Genomic DNA, 13741 nt, shown 5'->3' with positions numbered 1-13741 from the left:
TGGTCACTGAAGTTTCAAAACCACTAACCTATCCAGTCGTTCTAGAACTTGAATATTACTTTTCCAAAAGCTTTGGCCTACAATACTAGACATTTTATTCTTACTACTGTTAGGCAAGCTTTCCAGGGAAATAAACATTTTTTCCTACTCATTTTACAGATAAAGGAAACAGTAAAACACAATACTAATACTTGTGTAATTCCACTCTGTTGGTTAGGCAGCATGTGTGTCAGTAGGAACGTGGGAGTGTTGAGGATGAGGACAGGAGTTTTCGAGACCAATTTTCTCTTTCCTTATGCTGTTTCTCTTGTTAACAGAAGTCAAGTACTAAATAGTGATTTTTATTTGATAATTACGTTGAACCAACATTATATCACATACTAAACTTTTGTAGTTGTATTTTGAAAATACATCTGATAATACTGAGGAATTGATTTGTATTGCCTTTCATCAGCTTTGTGGTTCTGGTTCAGTGAACATTTACCAATAAAGATTTGCATTGAAATATCTTACATGAAATGGAAACCTCACACAAAGGGCCTTTTCTAGTTCACATGCTCACTTTGTGATGAGTAGATAGTTACTGGAATGAGATCTTTGAATAGCATGAGATTTTTTTTCTTTATTCTTTCCAGTTGATTTTTTAAAAACCTGTCCTATGATACTACTGTAGTGATACTAAAATTAAAAGCAGAGTGTAATTTTAACAACCTTCATAGCATATTTAATAATTTGGTTGTAAGTCCTTTATGTCTTGTGAAAATTTGACAACTTTTAGATGCTTTTGAAGGCTAAATTTTGAGAGGGGCTGACTAGTAATTTCTTAGCTATTTTGCATGAATTTACATTTTATTTTAGTAAGCTGTAGTAAGCTTTAGCCAAAGTGCTGCATGTTGCTCATGAGTTCATTTAAGTAGTTCATTAGGATCACGGAGTGGTTTGCTGAATTTCATATAATTCTTTATCTTATACAGTAGTCTCCTCCGATCCCCCGCCCTTACCTGCAAGGGATATGTTCCAGGACCCCCAGTGAGTACCTGAAATGGTAGACAGTATTGAACCCATATATATTACGTTTTTCTCCCATTCATTCATAACCTATGATAAAGCCTAATTTATAAATTTGGCAGAGTAAGGGATTAACAACAGTAATAAAATCAAAACAATTATAACAATATACTGCAATAAAAGCTATTTGAATGTGATCTCTTTCTCTCTCTCTCTCTCTTAAAATATCTTAGTTGTACTGTCCTCACCTTTCTTGTGATGACCTGAGTTGATAAAATGCCTATGTCCTGAGATGAAGTGAGGTGAATGGCATAGGCCCAGTGACGTACATAGCATTAGGCTACTGTTGACCTTCTGACCTTTCATCAGAAGGAGGATCACTGCTTCCAGAATGTGGTTGACTGCAGATAACTGAAACTGTGGAAAGCATGGCTAAGGAGGGACTACTGTACACCCAAAAAAAAAAAAAAAAAAAAAATCATGTATTTAAATGTAAAAACTAGATTACACAGCGAAGTTAAACAGTGTTCTAAAAGACTTTTTACTGTTCTTTTTTTTTTTAATTTACTTAAATTCTGTTAATACATAACGTATTGTTGGTTTCAGAGATACAGTTTGGTGATTCTTCAGTCTTATATAACACCCAGTAACAACAACAACAACAAAAAACCAACCCAGTAATCATTATATATCATATGCCCTCAATATTTGTTCATCACTCAATTACTGTTCTGAACAAAATTAGGTAATAGTAGATATTAAGAACGTTTAATATGCTCTGCCTTTCTTACTTTTCCCATTTAGTATGGTGTCTGGGACTCTGCTAGCTTGTATTGTTTGCTGGATTCTTTTAGTTTAGTAATTTAGGAAGCAGCAAGGTAACTTCAGGATGGATGAGAATTGCCATATAGTGTAGATTGAGTTAGTAGACATTTGGAGGTGTAATGTTTTTTCGAAACATAATGGTTCACATGTCTTTACATATCTTTTTCAGCCTTGTTTTTGTAAGTTTAGCATATCCTCTTATTGTAATGGGTGGTTAAATCAGGTGTTTGATTCTCTGTTTTAAGACCTTAAGATTTTTTTATATAAACCTCTTGTTCTGGTAAAACATGCAGAGAAATTTTAAATTATTAACACATGTTTCTATTGACAAGAAAACACTTAAAAGTAATTGTTTTTAATATTTTCCCCCATGCATTTAATGAACTTGACTTTTTTTCATCTTTTGAGCTAATTTTGATACAGTTTTTAAGATAGGATTTAGTAAACCATTCTGTGTTGAAGTTATTATGGTATAACATTTTTCATGAAAAAAATTTTTTTTCTATTTTCCTACTTAGAAATGTCATTTTTCTTTAAACAAAAAGTAGAATTTGTATGCCACATAAGTTTTACATTAGGATTTAAGGGCACATTTGACCAATGTAAATTGAGAATGTTTATTTATACATAGTTTATTTTTTAAAGTTTATAATGTATGTAAATAAATGAGAGTCACTCAAATTAGTATTTACAGACTCCAATAGAAGTAAATTGTTCACATTTATCTTACTGTGCCCTGGGGGTATATATGTATATGAATTGGCTATACCCCCCTTTTCTAGTCCCACAATCAAAGGAAATAATAGCCTTTCCCCAGTCCTGTCAACAGTAGTAAAACCTAAATCAACATTTGAACGTCCCACAAAGCTTTACTAAAGTGAATATTCATCGTCTTAGGAGTTACCTTGTATGACCTATGATATTAAAGAGTCCATTGATAATTTCCCTATTAAAATTAAATAACAAGATCAGATGTTGACTATCAAACTTATTGTTAATTTCATGGAGTTTGATATTTGTGCACAAAAAAATGCACAAGTGTGCTTTTTAAACTGATGTCTAACTTTGTGATTACACCTAGTAGGGGAAACCTTGTTACCAAGTTGTTAGACTGGGTTTTCATCAGGAAGTCGGATGTTATGCTGGAATTGTTGGTCCTCTGCAAGAATACAGAATGTTTCTTTTGAGTGAATAAGCCAGGAAAATGAGGCAAGGGGTTTTATTTCAAAGGTTTTTTTTTTTTTTTTTTTTTTGGTGATGGCATAAATACATAACAGGTTATAAAATCCAATTACTATATTAAATTTCATCACTTGTTTTTTAGGTATTCCAATAACTGTACCACCTCCAGGTAAAACTTTTTTTCATGTTTTCTCCATCATTGTTAATAAACATGAAATTTCAAGCTTGTAGTTACAGGAGGGGCAGTGTCGATGTGGTTAGACTATGGAATAGGCTATTGGGATTTCAAGGTCCTATTTTCAGCTCTGCCTTTGCTTCATTCCAGTTTTGATTAAGATACTTAGTTTTCTTATACCTGTCTTACCCATTTTTGTAGCAAGAGAGATTCTGAGAAAATTCTCACCTTATCAATTTGTTGAAGAAAACAGTATGGGATATAAAATAAAATTTTCATGAAAAAGAATTTTTTAAGACCACTGAATTTTTTTATATGATAAAGCAGCTGCAAAGAGAAAAGATCATTTATCTTGACTTTATCATGGTTTTTGGGTTTTTTTTACCGTGCTGGCATAACTCAGTATCGTGAAAAAATACGTTCTGAGCCATACAATTAGATAGATTGACAACTGGTCAGATGGTTGTTCTTAAGAGTGATTGTTAAATTGTTGATTGTTGTAATGGTGTGATCAGTAGTTTATACATGACCAAGGGTTATTTTTTTACACTTTTTTAGTGTTGTGGTTTTAAATATTTTTAGAATGTGATGCAATATGATAGCAAGTGTTTTTGTTACTTAGTTCAGTATTCAGAGCCAAGGAATATAAAGAGAAAGAGAGATGACCATGCTTGGAAGGGTGGGTTCTGAATTCAGGATGACCTTGATAAAGAGAAATAGTGGAGTTTAGATACCATAGGATAGTATACATATTTATTTGTGGAATAGTGAGTCATTGTGTATCAATGTGTCTGAGAAAGGCCTATCAGGAAAAGTCATAGAGGAAGAATCATTGGTGTGTCTAGTTTAAAAGAAAATGTGGTTGAAAAGCTGTATGGGATAGGATTGTGGTCATTGCTAACTAAACTGCAGAGTTCTGAGATGTTTAATAGAGGAGTTACAGGTCTTGAAACTGGGTAGTGAAGATAAGCATGGTGAATTTGAAACAACTTGTAGCAGGGCCAAAAATTGATTTAAATGGACTTTGAGAAGGTAAAGAGAACTGGGATTCATTTTTACATAGAATACTAAAGAATGAGGCCTAGTGGAAGTGTTTTCAAATATGTAGAGGGTACGATAATAGATTGCTTCTTGTTCTCATTCAGGACAGCATATGAATTGTAGTGTGAAAGATTTAAATTATATAATTTAATTCATTTTCTAATAGTGAGGGTTGTTAAAACTTGGAAAGAATTGGTATCATAAGGAATTGGTATCATAAGGTATTTAAGTTGAATCTTAAAGTCTTTTGTTGGGATGCTTTATTGCCTATCTGAATTTGAAAGTGCAGAGTAGATTAACTGTTAAGGTCCCTTTTAGCCATATTCTATGGTATTTCATTTAGGTATTGTGAATTGAGAATACAGACCTCATGATATAAAGATGCAAATTATTTTCTCTCTAAACTAATCCAAAAATTATATTATATGCCCTTCTGTAAAATAGTTCTTTAGGGTTGTGCTGTTTAAAACATTTTATGGTAGATGTTCTCAGCCTTAAGCATTTATATATTTACTGGTAAGATTTTATTTATAAATTATATATTTTAAGGACATTTCTATACATCTAAAATAAAAACATTTTTTGAAAGAGGTAAATGCTATTTTATTTGCTTTTCTTCAAAAGTATTTCAAGTATAACATATCTGGTGGCAACACTACTACTGTTTTATATATGGATAAGGTAAGGCATTGAGATTAACTGTCTCATACTCACAAAATGGGCTGTGTGTGGTGCTGAAAATAAGACCGGGTGTCCTGACTCCCAGTTTGTGCTCTGTGTGTTAGACCAGACTGTTCATTTAAAGTTTTATTATTCAAAAAATTATTTGTAAGTTTAAGCTCCATTTTTTTTCTGTCCATTGTAACATAGAGAAGCACGTTATGTCCCCAGAGAAATTTAGTGATACGCAGCAACTTTGTTTCACACGTGACATTAAATGTACATTCTATTAACTTTTTTTATCTTATGATTGAATGTTTCAGGTTTTCCTCCTCCACCAGGCGCTCCACCTCCATCTCTTATACCAACAATAGAAAGGTAAATCAGTATGGATAGGGTAAAACTATTTTTCATTGGTAGACTTGTGACAGAAAAGTCCTATGCTTATCTTGGTAATATTTTCAAAGATTTAATTTTGTAGACATTAAATAGTACCTGCCTTTCTTAATTCATGAGTCTAGAACTATACCAGTTACTTTTATATAAGATGTTGGACCTATATAGTTCTGTAACAAAACAGGACAGAGAAAACCAAATGACAGTGTTTTTGAAATGTCTTGCTTTGATGTAGGATACACTGATTAAAGAAACCCCTAGATTGGTAAAAACTTGGCTCTAGTCATTTTTGTGGGATAGCCAAGTAGATGACTGATAATAATGAATAATGCATGTCTGTTTTAGAATTAAGTAAGGACAGTTATGTCAGGAACCATAGTAAAGAAAAGCTGCCTTATTCCTTTTGACCCTGCTGTAACTCAACTTCCTCAAAGGAAAATTGAATCCATTCTATATGGCAGTAACCTTCTTTTTTATGTCCTGCATTTCTGGTTTATGTTAGTTGGAATGCTGTACTAAAGAATATTTACCTCGTAGATGGCAGAATGGTGTTTAGCAACATAAGGCTTTGGAAATCTCACAGGCTCAATTTTAACTTCAGAATTCCCTAGCTTCGTGCTGCTAGGCAAGGTCCATAATCTCTTTGAGACTCAGTTTCCTTTTACTAAGTGGGGTTGATAGAGTTAAGATTAAAACAGCTAGTGAATATAACACATCAGCACAATTCTTGGCATGTAGAAATCACTAAAAAGTGGTAGCTATTACTGTTTTCCTCTTACGTAGCAAGTAGACTCCATGAAAATAATGTATTTCTGAAAAGTGACCCAAATTATATTAGAAAAATTGTGAGAACTTTATATCAGTAGCATCAAATCATGCAAAATTTTCAAAAAAATGATAAAGCTCAGAACAATCTTAATTGGGAAAATAGAAGGATTTAATTTTATTAAGTCTTTGTTAAATATATGTTTTTCTCAATCAGAATGTTAAAAAGCATTATTGTTTATTCTGTCAGTGGGGCTGAATTTCTGAATCCTTAAAACCTATTTTTTTAAGACTAAATTTTAGTGAATTCCCAAGTACTTTTTTAGCCTCAAGGTTTCTGTTATCTTGGGATTCAAGCTGAATTTATTGGATTATTCACATTAAATAGTACTGGCAAGCTATGGTTTTCTTTACAAGTGGGTATTAGGTTTAATATATATTGAGATTAAAAGCCTGTTTTTTATATCAAAATAAAATTACAGAATTAAGATTTATCATTATATGATGGTTAAATGAAAGTCATAATTCTGCCTTGATGTTTTGCATTTGTACCAAATTATTAAAACTTAGAACTTACTTGCAACACATAATAAAAATACATTTTTCTTCAACAGTGGACATTCCTCTGGTTACGATAGTCGTTCTGCACGTGCTTTTCCATATGGCAATGGTAAGCATTTTCAGTTGCCCAGATTCAGTTTGAACCAGTACTTAAGTAATTTTAAAGCGATGAAAACATACTCCCATGGTGTAAAATACTATCTTACAGAGCAATTTAAAAATATTAAGTAATGGAATAACTAGGTCTTACATTCTGGATTACTTAATTTTCTTTTATCAACTATACTTTTAAAAATAAACAAATGGTGATATAAGAGGGATATTTGTACTTTGCCCTTTCCTAAAAGAATTTAAGATTTGTCGGCAAATTGTCTCAGTCTTTGTTCTTAATCTTTTTGTTTCTTAACTCATGGCATCCAACTAACCTTGTTCTTTTTCTCCCTTGCTGTTTTTTCTTCTAGATCATTGTCCTCTTTTCCTATTCACTCTTGACAACATAATCCATTCTAAGGATTTCTGATACTAGTTTCTGCTTAGATTTCTTGATCATTCATTTTAAAAATGCTTTGCATTGTACTAGGTTTTAAGGCTACAGTAAACTAAACATAAGTTTGCAGACACTTAACTGAGCCACCCAGGTGTCTGAAGATTTCATTTTTTAAAATATTAATTAAGCATTTAGCTTTTTTTCAAAGTAGTATGTGCAGATTTTTAATCAATAAGCAAGAGTTTTCTTTACCAAACCCAACTCCTCTCTCAGAGAGAAGCATTTTTTTTTAAATAAAGGAATTCTTTAGTGATAACGATTATAAAGCATATTGCAGAAATTAATGAGAAGGAGTTACGAGTTTTCTTCATCCTAATCAAAACCTTGGAATGAAGGTAATAGATACATCTTTGCTTTGTTGGTAATTCTGTTTTACCTTTGTTAATTTATTTTAAAATTTTGTACTGTATCCTCAAATACTGCTATGCATATTAAGATTATGCTTGTAAAGTAAGACCTAGTTAAAAAGTAATCTTTGGGGACGCCTGGGTGGCTCAGCAGTTGAACATCTGCTCTTGGCTCAAGTCGTGGTCCCGGGGTCCTGGGATGGAGTCCTGCTTTGGGCTCCTGGCAAGGAGCCTGTTTCTCTCTCTGCCTATATCTCTGCCTCTTTCTGTGTGTCTCTTGTGAATAAATAAATAAAATCTTCTTTTTTTTTAATTTTTTTTTTAATTTTTAATTTTTTATTTTATTTTATTTATGATAGTCACAGAGAGAGAGAGAGGCAGAGACACAGGCAGAGGGAGAAGCAGGCTCCATGCACCGGGAGCCCAACGTGGGACTCGATCCCGGGTCTCCAGGATCGCGCCCTGGGCCAAAGGCAGGCGCCAAACCGCTGCGCCACCCAGGGATCCCCTTCTTTTTTTTTTTTTAAGTAATCTTTGTAGAAATATCAACTGCAGAGAGAGCATTTTTGATGATTTTTAGTTCTTCTGATGGTCTGCATGGCATTCATACATAAGCTATTACCCTGTTTCTTGATTTATATAACTGTAGATACCATCTGTTACCCTCTTCCTCTGATAGATGCGTATTTTGCTTACATGTTGCCACTCTCTTTTCCCCACCAGTGACATACTACTGTTTTTGTTCTTCTTTATATATATTCATTCATGTACCATCAATATCTGTTACTGTGCAAATTTCCAAGCCCTCACCTCTTCTTTCCCCTCTGCCTCCCAGCTTTGGTCAGCCATCCTTCTGCTTAGAAACTTTTATATTTGGGGCACCTGGGTAGCTCTCAGTTGGTTTGACTGACTCTTGGTTTTCAACTTAGGTCTTGATCTCAGAGTCTTGAGATTGACCCCCCACGTTGGGCTCTGCACTCAGTGTGGAATCAGCTTGTCCTTCTCCCTCTGCTCCTTCTCCCTCTGCTCCTCCTCCCCGCCCCCTGCTCCCTCCCTTCATCCCTCTCTCTCGTAAATAAAAATCTCTAAAGAAAACAGATACTTTTTATTCTGTATTATAACCAAAACTCTCTGTGCCCTGATAAGTTTTTTATTCTAAAAGTTAAACAATAAATCATACTTATATTATTATGACTATGTAAATACTGTATACAGTAGAAATAATTATAATACTCAAGCCATGCAAAGGGAAAAGTTCCTATGGCAAATAAATTGAAAATACCATTTTTTTCTTACGCTTCATTAGCCGTGTAAAGTCCTACTACATTTTAATTGGGTTCATATTAGGACTATGACTTTATCCATCTCAAATTTTTTTTCCAAAAATTGTTTTCAAATTTTGTTTTTCAGGTGTTAAGCCATGTGAAAGGCATTTTTGCCTTTGTTATAAAGATATAATTGTGCCAATGTCATCTGTGGAATAGCCTGTCCTTCTGAGAGATCCATAATGTCCTATCCATTCATATATCAGGTTTCTTAAGTACTCCTGAATCTGTTTCTTGGCTTCCTAGACTATTCACTAGTTGAACTCTTCTTGTGCTAATAATGCCACACTATTTTAATTATGAATTTTGTAGTAAATCTGATACCTTGTTCAGCAAAATCTATCTACCTAGTCTGGTTCAAAAGGATTCTTGCGTCATTGCTCTTACATATTCATTCTAACATCAGCTTTGGAAGTTGCATGAGAAACTATTGAGATTTTGATTAATAACTAACATTTATATTATGCTTACTTTAGACAAAACTGTTAACTCATGTAGTCTTGACAGCCTTATAAAGTAGACATACTGTTACTATTCCCATTTTATGGACATTGAAGAATAGCAAAATTCAGTGGTGTCCCCAGTATCACACAATAAGTCGTAGAATCAGGAATTGAAACCATGCAGCCTGGCTCTAGAGTCCTTACTCTAACTAAACCATGTTGGAATTGCATTGATGCTTGGATCAGTTTGTGTGGAATTCATATCTTACAGCATTGATTCCATGAAGAAGGACTCTCTTCATTTATGGAGATGTTCTTTAATATATTTCATTTAAGGGCAGTCCGGGTGGCTCAGCGGTTTAGCGCCGCCTTCAGCCCAGGAGACCTGGGATCAAGTCCCACATCGGGCTCCCTGCATGGAGCCTGCTTCTCACTCTGCCTGTGTCTCTGCCTCTCTCTGTGTGTGTCTCTCATGAATAAATAAATAAAATATTTAAAAAAATATTTATATATTTCATTTAAGTGCTATAATTATCTCCAAATACTTTTTGCATATCTTTGATTAGATTTAGTCCTTGGTACGTATGTTTTTGTTGCTGTTTTAAATGATACAGTCATTTGAACTTTCTGTTCTATTTCTAATGACTTGTAATTAGAAATAGGATTGGTTTTTGTTTTATTTATACATATATATATAAATACATATACTAAGCAAAAACCTTTTTTTTTTAAAGAAATTCTTTTACATTTACCACTAGGCATTTACTGTTTTTTTTTTTTTGATGGAGTCCTGTATCAGATCAAGGAAAGTTTCCAAGGGCTTTTAAACTGTGAATGGATATTGAGTTTTATCAAATGCTTTCCAAGATAATCATGTTTTTCTTCTCTAATCTGTGAATGTGGTAAATTTCTAAATTTTTCTAACATTTAGCCACTTTATTTGCTGAGATAAACCTGACGTGGTCATGATTGGTTATCTTTAAAAAAACAAAACAAAACACTGATTTATTTGGGATTTTGACATCTATGTTCATATGTAAGATTAGCTTATGCTTTTTCTTTATTTCTACTGTCTTTAACTAGTTTTGGTATTATGGTTATATAAGCCATATGGGATAAGTTAGGGAATAATCTTTTTTCCCATTCTTTGAAGTTTATATAATAATAGGATGGTCTATATCTTCTAAGTTGTAAAACTTACCTGTAAAAGCTAGTCTCTTGGGAAGGTTTTAAATTACTGATGAGTATCTTTGATAGTTAAGGGACTAGTCAAGATTTTTTTTTCATTCTTGAGTCACTTGTTGGTTAAGTTATTATTTGGAATTAGTACATTGCAGCTAAGTTTTTAGCATTGAGATAAAGTGTATTCTCTATTTCTTTAATGTCAGTAACATCTGTAGTTACAGTTTCTTTTTGGTTCTGATTGTTGATGTGGCCTCTTTTTTTCCTCATCTTGTCAGAATATTATGTTTAATTTGTCTAGTCTTTAAAAACCACCTTTCAGGTTTTTTTTTTTTAATTGTATGATTCTTTCCTAAATGGTAGCTTTTATTTTCATTATCTCCTTTCTGTTGGATTATTCTGTTCGTGTCTAAGTTCTTAAGTTTTGGAAGCTTTAGCTCATTAATTTTCCATCTATTCTAATGTAGTGTTTTTTAAGATTAAATTTATCCACAGAACAATTTGCTCTCTACGCTTTTGATATGTCCTCTGTTTTTAAGCTCAGTTCCTAAATGATTTGAAATTTATTATTTTTTTGACCCCTGAGTTTTCAAAAATAAATCTTTAATTTGAAATATATGGAGATTATGGTGTCTACTATACTTATCCTATGAAAGCATGCCATAAAGTTTTATGTTTCATATGTGCTTGAGAAGAATGATTATTATTTATTTAGCTGTTATGGGCAGTATTCTGTGTTATGCCCATTAAATCAACCCTGTTAAAAGTGTTTTGCTCAAATCTTCTATATCTGTAGTGAACTTTTTTGTCTGCTTCAAGTGGTAATAATTGAGAGAAGTATGTTAATTTTCCATGATGATGGATTTTTCTGTTTCTACCTATATTCATATTAGTTTTACTATTTCATATTAGTTTTACTACCTATTTCATATTAGTTTTTACTCCCTAAAAATTAAAGCTTGTGTTGCTAACCACCTGGAAGCTTAGTTTGTTCTGTCTGCTTGGTGAGCTGCATCTTCAATTCCCTGTCCTCATCCCCTCTGTCCCAGGTAACCCGTTGGTGTGACTTTGTTGTCATTAATCAAGCTGCTCCTGTGGAGATGGGTGGTGTGGGGTGTGATATTTTCCTTTTCTTCCCTTCCTTTTACTTTCAGCCGTTTTGTGTGTGTTTATGTTTCCTATATTCAGAATATAGTTAGAGGGATTTTTTTTATTGGTTTTTAGAGTTTTTAAAAGTACAAATCAACAAACTCTATCATTTAACTGCTGAATTCGATCTCTTGAATTATTGTGACTATTGAACTAATTAAACTTACCTCCTCCAACCCCCATCTTTTCCAAGTCTTTTTGAACTGAGTTTTTCAAGTGATTTTTTAAATTCTGTTTTTCCTTATGTTGTTTTGAAATTATACATTTTGTTTCTATTATTTTAGTGGTTATTCTTGGAATGTATTATGTATATATCTCATAGAAGTTTTTTTGGTCAGGTCTGTTAAAACTTCTCATTTTTAAAATTTTATTTATTTGTTTGTTTATTTATTTATTTATGAGGGGGGGAGAGAGAGAGGGAGAGAGAGAGAGACAGGCAGGCAGAGGGAGAAGCAGGGTCCACGTGGGGAGCCGGATGTGGGACTCCGTCCCAGGACTCCAGGATCATTTCCTAGGACGAAGGCAGGCGCTACACCGCTGAGCCACCCAGGGATCTCAAACTTCTCATTTTTAAATCTGTGAATGTCGTTGTTTTATTCTTGAGATTTGATTTTGTTGAGTACATATTTCTAGGTTGGCCATTACTTTTTCTTATCACTTTGAAGATATCTGGTTTTCATTTTTGGTCAGAAAGTTTGTGGTGTATTTAATTCTGATTCGTTCACCTTGCCAAATGATTCTTTATATATTAAGTCTTTAAGGTTTGCTTCTGGATATTATCCTAAACTGTGGGTATTCACCATATGTTACTTCTCTTTTCTATTTATAAAAATAGGTTTCTATTATAATCTACTGAAGCATTTTTGATGGGAGTTTTGTCTTTTTTGGTTGGTGTTTTTTTTTTGTTGTTTTTGTTGTTTTGCTCTTTTTTTAAGTGCTGTAACTTTTGTTTTTAATTGTTTTCCTTAGTTGCTTTTCCCCACCTTCCTGGTTCTGCTCCTTCGTGGCCCAGTCTTGTGGATACCAGCAAGCAGTGGGACTATTATTCAAGAAGAGAGAAAGACCGAGATAGAGACAGAGACAGAGACCGAGAGCGAGACCGTGATCGGGACAGAGAAAGAGAACGCACCAGAGAAAGAGAGCGGGAGCGGGATCATAGTCCTACACCAAGTGTTTTTAACAGGTTTGTTGAGTTTGTGGGAATTTGTACACTTGTGTTTCATATGCACAGAGTTTACATTTGGTGTAAGGATGGAAAATATAATTCAGTTGGGAAAGAATTGCTTTCAGAGTAGTTAGGAGATAACCATTTTAAAAGCGTCAAGACTTATTTAATTCATAAAGGCTTTCCATTATGTAAAGTAACAGTCTTGAATTTATTCATCTCTTCCTTAAAAGAATTGAAATTTTTATCTTTCCATCTTAATTTTTCATCTTAAGTTTAAATAGTTGGCAATAGAGACATAATTTCCAGTGTATTATGAACATTATAATTTTAAAATAAAATCATTACTCTTCATCCAGTGGGTTAAGAACATTATAGTGATTTGCTAAACATCATCATCCATTTTTTAAAAATGTATATAACAGGCTGTCTTTAACAGTCAGAAATTCTGCATTTCTCTTTGAATTCTTATTTCTGAACCATTTCCCCCAAGGAATTTTTTCTACTGTAAAATATTTTTATTCTTGAATAAGTTTTTTTAGTTGATCATTCCATCATCTTTCCTGCAGCATACCTGTGGTAAGTTTAAATACTAAAAAAATTTATGACCGTTAGATTAAGTATTTTTAAAAATGTTTTCCCTGATTTTAATTATTACTCATTTTTATATATGAAGATAATGCAACTTCTGAAAATAATTCAGTGGAACTTCATCCTTTAATGTTATGGAGGACCTTTCGCCATCCCCAATTAATACTTGGATCCGTGAGTGAATATTACTAATGGTAGAAAAAAACAGACTTTGCCATTAATTACATTTCTTCTAAAAATATATACAGTGATGTAAGCACTGAGAAACCTTGTTCACGTAAAATACTTAAATGAGAAAAGATGGAATTTTGTTGTGGCTCTGTCATTTAATTATTTGAGCACCTTTAGATTCAGTGATAGGTCAGAATGACAGTTAACC

At 33.1% G+C, this 13741-nt stretch overlaps 1 protein-coding gene across 17 annotated transcripts in view; it reads left to right on the top strand.

Moving 5' to 3' along the window:
- FIP1L1 (factor interacting with PAPOLA and CPSF1) overlaps nt 1-13741 on the top strand; it is a 72363-nt gene that overhangs the window by 51785 nt on the left and 6837 nt on the right. For 9 of the 17 annotated variants that reach the window (XM_055341073.1, XM_055341114.1, XM_055341014.1 and 6 more), the window contains 3 exons: nt 5215-5269; nt 6667-6722; nt 12576-12789. In XM_055341073.1, the coding sequence (XP_055197048.1) occupies nt 5215-5269; nt 6667-6722; nt 12576-12789 (325 nt within the window). Of the gene's footprint in view, nt 1-3157; nt 3185-5214; nt 5270-6666; nt 6723-12575; nt 12790-13741 lie in introns of all 17 variants that reach the window. The other 8 variants (XM_055341058.1, XM_055341006.1, XM_055341086.1 and 5 more) reach the window with 1 other exon arrangement.

Source organism: Nyctereutes procyonoides, unplaced genomic scaffold (assembly GCF_905146905.1).
Source record: "Nyctereutes procyonoides isolate TBG_1078 unplaced genomic scaffold, NYPRO_anot_genome, whole genome shotgun sequence".
Classification (NCBI taxonomy): domain Eukaryota; kingdom Metazoa; phylum Chordata; class Mammalia; order Carnivora; family Canidae; genus Nyctereutes; species Nyctereutes procyonoides.
Note: the sequence above shows the minus strand (reverse complement) of the source record. Positions and strands in the feature narration are given on the sequence as shown.